This window comes from Syngnathus acus, chromosome 1 (genome assembly GCF_901709675.1).
Source record: "Syngnathus acus chromosome 1, fSynAcu1.2, whole genome shotgun sequence".
Lineage (NCBI taxonomy): Eukaryota > Metazoa > Chordata > Actinopteri > Syngnathiformes > Syngnathidae > Syngnathus > Syngnathus acus.
Window position 1 is genome coordinate 4,806,886 of NC_051087.1, and position 14,846 is coordinate 4,821,731.

The 14,846-nt window shown below is 43.2% G+C and overlaps 3 protein-coding genes and 1 long non-coding RNA gene across 5 annotated transcripts in view; 2 read left to right on the forward strand and 2 right to left on the reverse strand.

Moving 5' to 3' along the window:
- Window positions 1-14,846, reverse strand: part of LOC119121673 — a 296,445-nt gene that overhangs the window by 280,774 nt on the left and 825 nt on the right. The window lies entirely within an intron of this gene.
- LOC119130089 lies at window positions 98-1,447 on the forward strand. The gene is made up of 2 exons (XR_005099361.1): window positions 98-219; window positions 299-1,447. It is a non-coding gene; the product is annotated as an uncharacterized LOC119130089 (long non-coding RNA).
- rhot1b (ras homolog family member T1) lies at window positions 1,088-8,845 on the reverse strand. Of its 2 annotated transcripts, XM_037262875.1 has the most exons (20): window positions 8,507-8,845; window positions 8,052-8,110; window positions 7,849-7,930; window positions 7,425-7,468; window positions 7,287-7,340; window positions 6,955-7,007; window positions 6,618-6,726; window positions 6,007-6,108; window positions 5,520-5,618; window positions 5,326-5,434; window positions 5,108-5,228; window positions 4,945-5,029; window positions 4,579-4,724; window positions 4,260-4,360; window positions 3,989-4,119; window positions 3,781-3,864; window positions 3,554-3,676; window positions 3,277-3,479; window positions 2,290-2,412; window positions 1,088-1,872 (listed from the first exon to the last, which is right to left on the reverse strand). In XM_037262875.1, the coding sequence occupies exons 1-20, from the start codon at window positions 8,541-8,543 to the stop codon at window positions 1,755-1,757; spliced, it is 1,983 nt and encodes a 660-aa protein (XP_037118770.1). In that variant the 5' UTR covers window positions 8,544-8,845; the 3' UTR covers window positions 1,088-1,754. The 2 variants fall into 2 exon arrangements, with proteins under 2 accessions (XP_037118770.1, XP_037118779.1); XM_037262884.1 differs by lacking the exon at window positions 2,290-2,412 and having other exon boundaries at window positions 8,507-8,843.
- tefm (transcription elongation factor, mitochondrial) lies at window positions 9,266-11,446 on the forward strand. Its single transcript, XM_037263177.1, has 5 exons — window positions 9,266-9,430; window positions 10,027-10,517; window positions 10,647-10,796; window positions 10,886-11,064; window positions 11,136-11,446. The coding sequence occupies exons 1-5, from the start codon at window positions 9,388-9,390 to the stop codon at window positions 11,401-11,403; spliced, it is 1,131 nt and encodes a 376-aa protein (XP_037119072.1). The 5' UTR covers window positions 9,266-9,387; the 3' UTR covers window positions 11,404-11,446.

Genomic DNA, 14,846 nt, shown 5'->3' on the forward strand with positions numbered 1-14,846 from the left:
AAAAATCAATCATAGAACAAAGTCCTTTTTTGAGGAGAAATCAATTCCCAGTTAGGAGAGGAGGAGGCAAGTGTCCAAGTTTGAGAAGCAGCCAGGATGCTGCGCAACAGCAGCGAGGAGTCGAGGACTCTGAAATTTCAAATAAATAAATAAAAATGACATCATCGACTAACACAGTGCATTACATTGAGTTCCATACGCTATTTTAACCAGATTGAGGTAAGTAAACACTGAAGCTTGCTTTTTTTTTTTTTTTTAAAGTGCGTCACAATACCTTTTCCCACGTCTCCCCGTTTAGAGCGTCTGCTATTTCCACCTCATGGAAGTCCCACAGGGGGTTGTGGTGAGAGCTGTCTGCTATGTCGGTGTTGAAGTCCTCCTCCGCCGCAGGCTGGTTCAGCTCCAGAGCTCCGCACACGGAGGGAGAAGAGCCAGGATGGAGATTGGGAAAAGCCCCCCCCCCTCGCTCTCCTCCATTTCAGCAGCTGACTGTCACTCACACGCTTGGTTGAAGTCATGTATTTGTTCCTTTTATGTTGCTGTTGAGTGTTGTTATACTGATTGTATTGTGAACTTAATGGCAGAATCTGTCGTTTCTATAACCGAAACTAAATTGCCCTTTCTCCGTCGAGTGAGCTACAATAAATAAATAAAAATAAATAAATGCTCGGGGAAGTTCAGACAAGCACCCATATATTAACTGGAGACGTCACATAATAGTGAGTGTGAGGGTGCCTGGAGGATGTGACAGAAGCTTAGCAGATGTTGCAATAGCGATAGAATGGTGTAAAAGCAAGATTTGTTTTGCTGCAAAAAAATATCTACGGCCAGTAATAGGCTTTAGTGAGAATAACCTAAAATATGGCAAGATTTAACAAATGAGTCCGTTCTAAATTGGTTTTAATTGGATTTTCTCTGCCATACTGCCATCTAGTGTTAAGGGGGAAACCGTTGTTAAATTGGACTATATTGTGGGGGTAAAACAGCTCACGTCTCTTTTGCTCATCAAGTCCGCTGGAATAGAAAGCATCGATAAAGTGTATAGAAAAATGCAGATGATGTCAAAACAGAAAATTTGGATTTATTGTTTCCAAAAGTTGGGGCCTGGTAAACACTGTACAGTCAATTGCACTGTGGGCAGTTGTACATTACAGACTGACATGGTTGTATCTTCTGCTGCAGGGAAGTTCTTTCAATATTTCAAAATGACCACCAGGGTGTTTTTGCACTTTCAGCTACATAGCACATAATGATGGCAAGTTATGCATGGAATGTGGTCAGAAAATATGAAACATGCAAGTGTATTGCAGCAAGACTGTAAATTGAACCGTTCAAATTCCTCATCCACTCGATTGGCCATAAAAGGCAAAAAATAAATACTATCAATGCTTAAGTGTCAAGCTCAGAGTTATTTACAGTATGTACACTATCACTATTTAAAATATTGCATCTCTTACACAGCTTGACAAGTTCACTCAACAGGAAACTGGTGTGGGGGGGGCTTTTTTTTTTTTTATCAAACAGACCCTTATTCCCTTGTAATACACTTCCATTCGCAGCTGCTTGTTATATTCCTCCAAAATAAATATATTGGGTTTTTTTTTCTCCACACATGTACAATAAGCAAAATGAAACACATTTCAAACAGAAACATTGCAAAATTGCATTTTCTTCTTCTGTCTCCTTTAAGTTGACTGTCTTAATACTTTTGTTCCTTTACGTATAGAAGAGTTTGTGGGAGGTAATGAGAAGCATCACCGCGCTTTGAGCAGAACTCTGTACATTGCGAAGCCCAACACGGCAAACATGGTGGCGCCAACGCTAGCTCGAAGCCAGAAGGTGGAGCTCTTCAGGTCCGCTTGGCTCATATGTCTGTGACAAAGACAGACAAGAGGCGAAAAAATCCATCACATCCGAGATTTGCCAGTTAGGTGGGGAATAAGGGGATGTGCAAAACAGGATGACAAAAATGATGAGAAAGGATAACAGTCCGCAGATGAGAATCTAAACAAAATGACAACAAAAAGAAGAGCGAAAATATAAATGATTTCAACGACACGCTGGACAAGGAATGTAAGCAAAAGCATTTAGTTACCAAGAGAATATGGAAGAGAATGTGAAAGTTGCCTAATGACAGTTTCCAAGGCAGCTTCTTTTTTTTTTTTTTTAAGTACAACTTCCCGCCCATACTTTTTGATACATCTCTTGCAAAGTAACTTGTGTGGAAATGTGGAAATGAAGGCAAAGAGTGATGCATGGATGAGTAAAAAGAAGAGCTTGGCTTAGAACCTGCGGAGAACCACAGCGTGGAGTTTGGCCCTGACCGTCTGCAGCAGCTCGGAGTTGAGCAGGTTCTGACACAAGCAGAAGGTGCAGCGATTACAAGTGCACATGCAGCGCAGTCGAGCGTGGCTGAGGAGAAACACGAGAGAGATGAAAGACCTGACATTACGTAGAAATCTGGGAATTAAGCGGTAACAATATGGAGACATCAAGTCCAAGAAAATGCAGTTAAACAAAAGCGCGATGCCTTCACATGGATCCAATGTGAGCATCTCTGTGTTTGAGTCTGTGTCTGTGTGTGTAGGGGGGGGGGGGCAGTGCCACAGGGCAGTCGAGTGTACTGATGCGAGAAGTGAGGGAAGTCAAGTGAGCGATGCAGCAAAGTAGTGCAACATCCACCACGACAAGCCCCGGCAGATTCCTGACGCGCTCACAAGGGAAAGAAGTTGAATATTAAGTCAGACCTGCAGCAGGTGAAGGGGAGGAAAGACGGGGAAAAACAAGAAAGGAAAGAGGAAGGAAATGAAGCAAGGAATGGACAAAGGTCAAGAAAGGAACAGAAGAAGTGACGGGAGGGATGAAAAAGGTAAGTAATGGAAAAAAGAAAAATAGAAAAGAAAGGAACAAAATGAAGGAAGCAGGTCAACGATTCCAAAATGAATGAAAGGAAGAAAAAGAAATGAGGAAGAAAAGAAACAGCAAGAAAGTAAGCCGTGAAAGAAAAGGGCAAAAAGTGAACGGTCAGGAAGCAATGAAAGAAAGAAAGGATAGGGGAAGAGACAAGGGAAGAAGAGCAAAAAATAACAAGGAAATAAAAAAAGTAAACAAAATGGAAGGGAAAAAAAGACTGGAAGAAAATCTGGAAAGGAGAGAAAATAGGAAAGAAATGAAAGTCAATTGCGGAAAGAAAGGAAGGAAAGCGAGTAAATACAGCCCCCTAGTGGCACCACCTGTGACATACATGGAGCGAGTCGACGGCGAGAGCACACTTACGGGTACATGGCCATGGTGCTAAGTTTGGTGTAGATGTCTCTGTCGGGCGCTCCGGCAGTGTTGCAGGTGAACGACTGCGGGGGAGGCATTTTATGCTTCCGGCAGAACTCAAGAGGACTGCAGCCGTACAACTGTTTGGTCTCGGGCAGGTCCGACTTGGCCGCGATCATCATGCACGGGATCTTGCAGTCCACAAAGTGTTGCTATGAAAGTATGAGTGAACAAACCAGGATTTTATTTATTCATTTTTAAGTACGGCTGGCATGTTGACACGTACCTTGAAGACTTTGGCGCAGTAGTCGAAGGAGTACGGGTTGCTGACGTCATAAACCAAGCAGATGATGTCACAGGCCAGGTCGGCGTCAGACAGATAGTCCAAGTTGGGGAACACTTCATGAAGCTGAGAATGAAAAGAGGGAAGGGAAAAAAAAAAATGTTGACTTTAGTTTTGCTTCTGCTAAACAGTCATTCAGATGGTCATGAGTCTTATAGCAAGACACTTACTAGAAGATACTTCTCCTGACCGTAAACAAAAGTCGTGCTGATGGCGTAGTAGGATTTATGTTCCTCTTTGATTATTTGCTGGTGCTGAAACAAGAATAATCTCAAAAGTGTGCAATTGAGGGAATCAATTATCTTTACGCAAAGACGAGCCACGATGACAAATAGCTGCCTTATTTATTTTTCACGACGGACGCATTTTATGGTTTACCATTAGGTTCCTCCCCAGAAAGGCTTGGAGAAAGCCACTCTTCCCGCTGCCAACATCTCCAAAGACGTTACAGCGGAAGACGCCGCGTTGTGTCTGCTTCTTCTGCAAGTCAATCTTTTTATCCCTGGTCACTGCATGGGGGCAGGGTAGGGGAAGCAATTATAACACATCACAAGATGAATTAGGACCTGTCCCGTGCATGTCACGCTCGCCAGTCGCAATCATTCCAAATAAAAAAAAAAATAGACAAAAACGCATCGGTCCAGTTCACCTGTTATCCCGGTTGCTTGGGACTCCTGCTCAGCAATGATTGAATAACCAAGATAACCCAGATACTCCAGGCAACGCTGCACATCCAGATAAGTTGTTAACCTAGACCGCCAAAACAAAATAAATAAAATATATAAATACAAAGAAATGAAAATAAACAAATGGCAAAAAAAAAAAAAATGGTGGACCATTTTTCAAAATAAATTTAAAAGCGCCACATTTTCACAAATAAAGATAATCACAACTCCAAATTATTGTCTTCTGCATGGGGATCAAGCCTCATGTGTGCTCCCCCATAATTTAGAAAAGAGGCCACTCACGTCCATTGTGAGAGATAACCCTGGTAGGTGATCCAGCCCTGCTCATTGGTGCACACCGTGTTGTGGACGTCAGGACCCCAGGGCATGTAGGGAAATACATCAAACAGGTCCCGCAGCTCCTCCGGCGACAAGGCACAGTCACGATCCTGAGATAACACAGACAGAGCACAGCACGTGATACACTTTCAATGTCGGACTTTCCCCTCTAAGCTCACCGCTAATTCTCTTCTCGGCAAGGGAAATCAAGCCTTAGCAGGGGGTCAGCTTCAGTAGATGGTGGTGGGGGGGGGGCACTTAGGTTATAGACTCTAATGCAGGCTGAGCAGCTTTTCGGACTTGAAAGAAAGACGCAGTCGAGGATTATACCTTGTCATGTTTGTCGAAGACACTCTGCAAGAAGAGGTAGGCTGTGTGGTTGAGCTCTGTGGTGCAGTTAGGGGGAACTTTCAGCCTGTAACACCACCGTCAAAATCATCTGTCACTTGAGAAGAAGAATTTGAGAATGAGGGCCAGCATGGACAAAACATACGGAGGGAAGAGGTAGTCCTGATTCAGCTCCAGGTCGTCGTCATATCCGAATGTCCTCAGCACCGTCCACGTGGTTTCGTGGCGCCCGCGCTGGATAAAAAGCGTGTGGAGGAACAGGAAGCCTAGAGCGGGAAAAGAAAGAAGTGACATGGCTCATATTAAGACTCGAGATATAGAAATGTCCTCAAATTGAGCCCCCGGGTTTTTAAGAGTGGCAACCTTTTAGAGTGAGTCCATTGTCGCACACTCCGTCACTCAAATTTTTCCTCACGACATTTTTCACATCCTCCAAGGCTTGCGGCTCCAATGGCAGGTTGAAACATGTTCTCTATGCGGACATAAAATAACATTTGTTGAATCATTTTGGAAGCAGGCGATGTTCAATAGTATCAGCTAAGAGAAGCATTAATTACCTGAAAGAAGTTGAGCTCACTATCGTTGAGAATACCGTCGTTGTCCAAGTCGGACACTTTGAAGATTCGCGTCAGTGCTTTTATACAGAGTGGCTTCATCTAGAAAGAAAAACACAAATTTATGATGCTTTTACATTCACATGTTTCTGCTCAAGGGCCACATTCGATTTTTTTTTTTCCCAAACAGACAGATGGGCCAGGTCATTTGTAGATGATGTTGGAAAAAACATGTCAAAACATGGGGGGGGAGGAATTTTTTTTTTAAATGGGATGTTAACAATTATTATTTTGCTAGATAAATGAATAAAATACTGATGAGAAATTAACAGAGACCAGCTAAATTAAAAAAATAAGTTAAATCAAAATGTCAGTGTCTCAAACTTATAAATGTGTGGCATGAAAGAACAACACACATTATGTTGAGAGCTTAAGCATTGTTATGTACTACAATTCATCAGGCATTCATTAGGTATTATTTAACACTTACATCTTTTTTCTCTGGACAGTAAAGAGGCCCCGTGGGATGGAGCACAGCCTTTTGGGCATAGTAGAACAGCTCAGAGATGTTCTTCAGATTCTTTGCGGAGCACTAAAAACAAGAATGGAAGCACATGACTTTGTAGTTTAAAAAAAAAAAAGAAAAAAAAAGCCTTGGGACATTTTCTTGCCCAACGTGCATGTCCACGTGTGTGTGTCAGGGGCGGTCAGACAGGGTATTAAAACACAGGATCCGTCTGAGCACCCTGACTGCTCTGATTATCCTGTCTGCGAAAAGACAGGTGATGACCCGTATGTGGGAAGGCATTAGTATGCCACTAGATTTAACAAATTAACTCAGAAGAATAGCATTAGATTAGTCTCCAAACCCCAAAAGATGATTAAACTATCTTATATTAAAGTTTAAAATCACAAACTAAGATGGCATGGCAGGTTATTAAATTGGGCTAAAAATGTTCTGGTACTGCAACTAACAGTGGCTGCTATTCAGCATTATGATGGCAAATCAAAAAAATATTTCATGATGCGTTTTTAGTGACCGCATTGAGTCGATAAGATTAATGCGCTTGCGCTCTTTTATGAGTGAGAAAACTTTCCCACCTCGACACAGGTCTCAATCTCGCTGTACTGGTTCATAATTGGCAGGATGGTGTCCATGCTACTGTGCTCCACCAGGTCAGATTTGTTTCCCACCAGGATGAGAGGAACCCTGGCCACACAGTAACACACACACACATACAAAATTAAAGGCCACGTTGTGGAAAGTTGACTTTCTATCGCATTACAGTACACAAATAGTTGCGTTTCTGGAAAAAGTGGAAAAAAATGTGTCTACCAATCACATTTCACCAAATATTCTGACACCAATTCTCAGTTTTGATTGACAACGCTACAAAACAAAACAAGTGCTGCTCTAAAATGTAGACAAAACACAAACCTGCTATCCTTGTCCGTGTTGTCAAGAATGAGGGGGATCCAATAGCTGGTCACCTAAACCAAAGAACAAAAGAAATGCTATGGTCAAACTATTCCCAGAAATACTCGGTTTACGCCGTTATATTAAGGGTTAGTACACCCGTTTCAATGCATATTGCTGTTTTATATCTTTTATATCTATTGAAACGGGGTAAACATGCAAACTCCACACCGGGCAAGGGTCGGCACTGTGACTTTGAACCCAGAACCTCAGAACTGTGTGGCAGCAGTACTAGCTAGCCTTTAGAACCTAGCTATTAGCATCAGGATGGTCATTATTATTATTATTATTACCTTCTCTATCGATGTCTTATTGTTGACCGAGTACACAATGCAAATCACGTTTGCCTACAGGAAAAGAGACAGGAGGCCGGTAAGTACTTGTTGAAGTCAGTCCTTCACTTTACATGAAGGGGGAAAAAAAATAATGACCTTTGAGATCTCTTGGAACAACTGCTCATCTGTCTGCTCAGCATCTGCACAAGCAAGACAGAGGGTATGATAAACCAAAATAAAAATATAACAAATGAAACTTTAAAAATAAGCTTGATTACTCAGTACAATACAACAGTTCATTCAACATTAATTAAATGTATAAATTCATTTCAAAAGCAGACATTCAGTAGACAGCATGGCGGCGAATGACGAGCATTAAAAAATAAGTTTACCAACATACTGCTTATCTTCAAACAATAAGTTGTTTGGCTTTTTAATTCTGCTAGACTTTTTTTTTTTTACAAATGTGTGACAATAACAAATGTTGAAATGCTACTTAAAACACGGCATGTGTAGTTCATGAAGATTTTTCTGACAGGTCGCACAATAGAAACACCTATTCTCTGGCTTTTAATTGTACCTGAATAGTCCACAATATGCGTGGGCACTCTCTCTGGAGTGACATCTGCAGGAATAGTTATCTCTTCAGCTCGGTAAGGAACCTGACAGAAAACATTCACGTCACTTCCAATAGTCAGGCTGAGCTCTTCTCATGAGATGACTTTTACTCTCTGTGAAATCTAACTTAAAAAAAAATAATAATAAATAAAAAATCATCCTTACCACAGTTGGGAATTCCTCGCTGACCAGAGACATGATGAGTGATGTCTTTCCCACCTTGGCTATTAATCCAAAAACAGGAATTGAGTGGTCAATGCACCAACCTTAGACCAACTATTGACCAATGAATAAAATAGAGATGTTTCAACAGAGTTAAATCTAAACGCATTACGGTGTATGCGGAAACCACCAGGTTGCCTGTTGGGTGTCATGTTACAGTAGCGTCTTTAAGAATTGTATGTATGAAGGACATTTATTGATCAATCAAATGTGAGAACAAATAAGGAAATGCAAACTCCACACACACACAGGTGTGTAAACACGCGTTTAAGATAGGTTTGTGGTTGTTGCAATAATGAAAGGGATGCGCATTCTGTGGAAAATGAATAGCATCCCTTAAGTAATGCGGATAGTCATTACGCAGCATAGCAGTCATATAAATGAAAAGGTCCACTTACGTTCGCCAACCAGTAAGATTCTGACGTCCTTGCGCATCGTCCCTGGTGTGTTGTTCACCTACGCCACGGTCGCACAACTTGTCACACATTTATGCTCCCGTGGGCAAGGAGGACGCGCACAAGCCTCCAGCTAGCAAGATAGCTAGCTAGCCGCTACGTTTGCATGTCACGGCGCCGATAGCAAGTGGAAAAGCAAAAATATTTGTAAGATACGCCGTTTATGTTACCAAGTGAGTCGTAAGACATAAAGTGCAGAGCGAACCCTCGGCGTAAGTGCAGGGAGCTTGGCTAATCTACTCTGACGGAATTTAGCAGGAGGTAGCTAGTTTCTTTGACCACGCCCCTCCAAATCAGCTGACCGAGATAGGGAAGTGACGATTGTAAAAAATAAATAAGAAAAGAAAATTAACTAGAAAAAATACCTCTGAAAAAACAGAAACTAAAAGTTATTAAAACAACCTTACACTTTTATTTTATTAATATTACATTACAATTTAAATCTACGGCTCTCCCACGACCCTAATGAGAACAAACGGTTTGATGTTCAAAAAGTTATGACAACAGGAAAGTTAAAAATAAAAAATGAAAAAATAAAACAGGCCAGGAGGTAACTTAACATAACTTTTCAACTTTGGCATAAATTCTGCTATTGTAAATACAGATCAAGTCCCTTTTTTTTTTTTTAAACGCGGTTTGGAAAATAAAATTGACAAAACAAACGATATGAAAAAAAAGAGATCTACGGAACGTAAAGCCATGTGCTTGTTTACACCGGACATTTTTAACGCATCGGACAGCAACTACGGGACCGAACAACAGAATACTTAACGCAATGACCCAATTAATATAACAGTTAGTTTTGAAAGACTTCAGTAGTAAACATGTGGGTCGTCAGGCGAGTGTTGTCGTCTGTTGCCCATAGCCGTAAGTAGCATTCAGGTACCTATTTCATTGCAGCGCCTGGATAGTTTGCTCGCACAAATTGTGATTTACATGTAAAATCGTTTCCAACTAACACGTTTGCTCACGCTGTTTTAAAACGATCGATCCAATGCAAAATGAAAAACTTACTAAGAATGTCAAAGGTGGTAAAAGTCTTCACTGTCTAGATCACACGCGTTCATACCGTTGTGGACGACGACAAATAATACGAATTGGTCAAGAATGACAAATGGGTGTGTGTTTGTGTGTGTGGGGGCGGGCACATCTTAAAGGTATACTTTTTTCCTCCCCAGGACAAAGAGGAGATTTTGGAAAATCAAAGCCGGTGTCTTACACTGACAGAGTACTGCATATTCGTGATGTGTCAGAATCTAAACGGCTGTTGAATTAAGTGCTCTGAATTTTCATTATATTCTAATCCACATGAATAGCCAATTAAGCAGATAAAATAGCGTAAGAATTACAAAGTGCAGCTAATCGTTTTTAAACGTTCGTAGTAAAAGTTGTTTGTTTATAAAATACAGATACCTGAATGTGTACTTACCAGCCGTAATAAACAGCTTGTGTTCCCTGTGTAGGTCGGTATATTGGTCACCCAGGCTTGCTCCGCTACCCGCGACCAGGTTCCCCCTCCGAGATGGAGCTGCGCTACCTTCAGTGCACGTGCTGCTGGAGGAGCAGAATCCCAGTGGCGGGATTCGAGAGCCTCAACAGCACCATCTCACCACCCTGCGAAGAGGATGATGACAGCGAGGGGCCCGCCGCTCCTCTCGATGCCTGCTACACCTCGGAGCAACGCGACGCCATCCTCTCGTTGCTCAACAACGCCTCGCTCACCGAGCTGGCGGGCGTCAAGCTCCTCCGAGGGCGTAAGTCGGCCAATATCGTGGAGTACCGGAGCAAACACGGCCCCTTTAAGACACTGGAGAGCGTGGTTAACGTGCCGCTGCTTAAGCACAAGAGCGCTCTTGTGGTGTTTGAGTCCATCCTCAACCCGGGGAAGAGGAAGAGGGCGCGCATCCAGCTAGCAAAGTTTATCAGGCCTGAGGTGGACAGGTCCTGGCTGGAGGTAAAGATCCTTGTGGCTTTACACCAGCAATGATGGTTCTTTTTGCCCCAGACCACAATGTAATTGGCAAGATACTGTTGATGAATTGTTTGATGAATCTTGTTTTTACGATGTCATTGCGAAATCCAGGATGCCAGTTCCATCGTTTCACTCGTGTGCGCCACTAATCGAATAGCGTGGGCACACGTGGGCCCAGGGATGACCGTCATGGACTGGCAGCACCTTGATTGTCCAAACTTCTTAAAGGGCACCTACATGGCGTCGTCATACTTAAACGACGTGAGTCTCGTTCTTGATTTCTTCATTGTTCTTTAATGGATGACCTACCTCGTGGTGCGAAAATGGCGTGCGACTTTGCGAGCATCCAGGTGTCAGCGGTGGTGTCCCTCCTCCCTTCGGCGGACTTTTACATCATCGAGAAGCCCTCCATTTCCGTTCAGAACACGGCGCTGTTCCCAGTCATGGCGCACTTGAGGGCGGTGGAGGCCATGTTGTTTGCGCTCCTGGAGCCCAGAAACTTCCCACAGGACACCAACATTCCTCCCAGGTTCGGGGCTTTTTCTTTGAGGTTGACTTTCTGATGACGCCGACATCTTAAGCAGAATCTTCTCATGACAGAGTTCTGAACATGATGCGGACTGCCGTGGGACGCCACTTCGGACTCATGGTGGGCGAGTCACGGACTAGCGGGGCGCAGGTGGTGCGGCGGCTGATGACGGAGTCCGTGACACAGAAGATGCCACGGATCAACTTCCCGCCAGAGCTGCTGGTCAAATACAGGAACTGGTTCCAGATGAGCAGCAGAAGAGGCGGAGGAGAAGAGCTCTGCGACGCTCTGCTGCAAGCGCTGGCTTTTTACGAGCTGCTCAGCAAATCCTCTGCTTAGGCATCTGGCAACGCACACAAAGACACTTTAGCTGGTAGCCGGCAAACTTCTTATACTATTACTTGGTTCTCCAGTGTGAGAAATTATGCAACAAGATCTGTGAAAATGATTTGCTGGATTTTTGTTATTTTAAATGATTATTTCAGGTCTAAATTGGCAGATGATTGCGATCTTGAAATATGAAAGCCGTATACAATGTTCATATGATTAAAAACCGGGAGTATCGAATGTTTCTACATACATTGGGGGTGCTATAAAAAGAATCTATTTGATTGGATACCTTCTCATCGCACACTCTGCGATAGTTGCTGGTTGCTGCGCGGATTTGCAGCGGCTAAAATGCTGCGTTGGCTATTTGGCGGTGAGCAACAGGAGCGTGGAGTTTGATTTAAAAAAAAAAGAGGGCAGTGACTCACGGATGACCCGTCAATGCTTGCATCGACAACTCAAAACGAGCATTCTGCTCAAGCAATGCGGCCTGGAAGGGAACATCTACAAAGGGCTTGAAAAATAAACCACGTAAATACATAGTGTATGTACACTACAAAGTCACTGGCCAAGCCTCACTCACACAAATTCAACCTTGTTTTGCCAGGATATAAGTGAAGACAATTTGAAGGAAGATCTGGATTCGCGGAATCGAAATTCAACCCTTCGCCATGTATCATTCAGAACAAGGATTGATCATTTTATTATAGGGGGGGGGAAAAAGAACAATCGAGTTTGATAAGCAAAATGCGCATACAGTGGCAAACCTAAGCCAAAAATTAATGATTAAATGCGCCGACAGTGAGCGGCAAAGGTAAGCTTAATCAACGACTAAATACGCCTAGTGGCAAAACTGAACTAAATGCACCTACAGTGGTAAATGGAAGCTTAATCAATGCCTAAATGCGCCTATAGTGGCAAATCAACGGCAGAATGCATGCAGTGGTCAATCAATGGCTGGCGGTCACTTTTTCTCCCTCCGCCTTCGGCTTGCTGTCTTCTAGGCGGCCAGCTGAAGCAGCAGATGCACCAGGGTGACCGTCACCAGCAGAGCAGGTGAGTAGGACAGGCCGCCGACGCCGCCGCCGTGATCGCCGGCGCCCTTGCCCGTGCCCTTGCCCTCGCCCAAATTGACTTGGTCAGTGCCGCTGTTACTGCTGCCGCCGCCGCCGCTGTTGTCCTTGCCGTTCTCAGTTGACTCCTTTTTGGCGCCGCCCGCATTGGTTCCTGACACACCTGAATGGGAGAATGGCAATTGGAGAAGGTCAGGTGGCAACGTTTGAACTTGCCGCACACTTTTGCGCGCAGTACTGCGAGTGCGGTTTGTAAAACAAAAAGTGCTGCTGAATGGGCTTGCTTATTGGTTGGTTTCCACTGCCAATGAAATGCAAAATGTTTTCGGGTCAATCAAACTCACCCGGAATGTTGACGGTGAAGGACTCTTCGTCGGCAGCGTTGTAGCTGGCCGTGTAGGTTCCCGCGTCGTTTGCTACCAGGTTGGTGATCCTCAGCTTAATGTCATCTGTTCCGCTTTTGACGTATTTGACACCGGTAAGAGGTTTGTTGTCCTTCTTCCAGACGACCTTTTTGGTAGCTGTGCTTCCGACTTTCAATACGAGGTCTTTGTTCAGGGTGCCCTCGCACGTCTTGGGTGTGGCACTGTTGCCCGTGCAGATTGGCGCCACTGCCAGCACAAGAAAAGCACAAGTGACCAAAGGGAAAGAAATGGTGCACAAGAAGTGGCAAGCGGCTTGCCTTGGACGTCGAACACTTCTGGCTTTGCGAGGCCGCCTTCCGCGGCCGTGTACTCTCCCTCGTCCCCGGCTGCCAGATCCAGGATCGTCAGGGGAACGTTGTTGGGGGCAGGCAAGGTGTACTTATCTCCACTAACGGGGACGGTTCCCTTCGTCCAGTCGACCTCCTTTGTAGCAGTGGTTGTTGAGATCTTCAATTGGAGCTCTCCACCCTGCTTGCCCTTGCATGTCACCGTTTCAGACTGCTTGCCCGTGCAGACTGGTACCACTGCCAGCACAAGAAAAGCACAAGTGACCAAAGGGGAAAGAAATGGTGCACAAGAAGTGGCAAGCGGCTTGCCTTGGACGTCGAACATTTCTGGATTTGTGAGGCCGCCGTCCGTGGCCGTGTAGGTTCCCTCGTCGCCTTCTTGCAGTTTCAGGATAGTCAGTACTTTTTTGTTGCTAGGATCGAACTGAGACTTATCAGTGTCTGCCACAATTGGAGTAGTTCCTTTCTTCCATTTGACAAGCTTGCTAGCTGTGCCTGCGATTGTCAATTTGACGGTTTCGCCCTTCTTGCGCTTGCACGTCACAGCTGAGCCACCAGTGTTGCCCTTGCATTCGTCTGTTGTCTGCACTGTTGCCAGCACTACAAAAGCAGAAGAGGGCAAAGTATATCATCACTCACTCACTCTGGTCTGGTCTGTGTGCAAAGTACACATTTGAGGAAAGACTGTTAGACGCTATTTGCCGTTTTCATTTCTGAATATTCCTTTAGCCATTGTCAATTGTTGTCTTTGTTATGTTACTTTTTGGTTTGCGAGAGAAAGAGTTGGCACTGGCCCCAAACAGTAATCCGCTATTAATAAGACCAAATTTAATTCACCCTTCTTGTTTGTTCCATGAGCGGTTTGAAATGTTTGGTTTTGGACAGGCTTTCTTTGAACCAAAGATAACATTTTCATTCCCTGGCAATGAAAGTGGTTTGAAAGGTTTTGTTTGAAATAGGCTTTGTTTGAAACCAAGATAACATTTTGTTTATATTCAAAATACGCATGTTTAAAAAAAATCAGAATTTATTCTTAATTGCAAGTGGTTTGAAATGTTTCTTTAAATAGGCTTTCTTTGAAACCAAGGTAACATTTTGAAAATATTCAAACCACGTCATGATCGGTTTGAAAATGGAAACTGATTCCCTTTGTTGGAAAAAAAATTCTTTAGAATGTATACGGTTTGCAATGAAAATGGTTTTAAATGTTTTGTTTTAAATGGGCTTTCTTTGAAACCAAGGCAACACTTACAAATGTGATTTCCTTTGTTTAAAAAAAAATCGGAATTCATTCTTAACAGTGTATACCGTTTGCAATCAAAGTTTCCATGAGTGGTTTTGAATGTTGTTTTTTCTTTAAAAAGGCTTTCTTTGAAATCAAGGTAACATATTTTATCTATAGTCAAAAAACGCCATGTTCCGTTTGAAAATGCAAAATGTGATTTAATTTTTTTTTTTTTTTAAAAAGTCGGAATTCATTCTTAACAGTGAATACCGTTTGCAATCAAAGTTTCCATGAGTGGTTTTGAATGTTGTTGTTTTATTTAAAAGGCTTTCTTTGAAATCAAGGTAACATTTTGATTATCTGCAGTCAATAAACGCCATGTTCCGATTGAAAATGCAAAATGTGATTGCCTTTAATTTTTTTTTAAAAATCGCAATTCATTCTT

What these genes read in the sequence shown, in the direction of transcription:
- rhot1b (XM_037262875.1), bottom strand. Translation starts at nt 8,543, where the DNA reads ATGCGCAAGGACGTCAGAATCTTACTGGTTGGCGAAC. An exon ending in GCGAGGAATTCCCAACTGTG is followed by an intron (nt 7,931 to 8,051) that starts GTAAGGATGATT and finishes GTTTTCTGTCAG; the next exon opens with GTTCCTTACCGAGCTGAAGA. An exon ending in GTCAGGAGAAGTATCTTCTA is followed by an intron (nt 3,677 to 3,780) that starts GTAAGTGTCTTG and finishes TTTCATTCTCAG; the next exon opens with CTTCATGAAGTGTTCCCCAA.
- tefm (XM_037263177.1), top strand. Translation starts at nt 9,388, where the DNA reads ATGTGGGTCGTCAGGCGAGTGTTGTCGTCTGTTGCCCATAGCC. An exon ending in GTCGTCTGTTGCCCATAGCC is followed by an intron (nt 9,431 to 10,026) that starts GTAAGTAGCATT and finishes TTCCCTGTGTAG; the next exon opens with GTCGGTATATTGGTCACCCA. An exon ending in CGTCGTCATACTTAAACGAC is followed by an intron (nt 10,797 to 10,885) that starts GTGAGTCTCGTT and finishes GCGAGCATCCAG; the next exon opens with GTGTCAGCGGTGGTGTCCCT.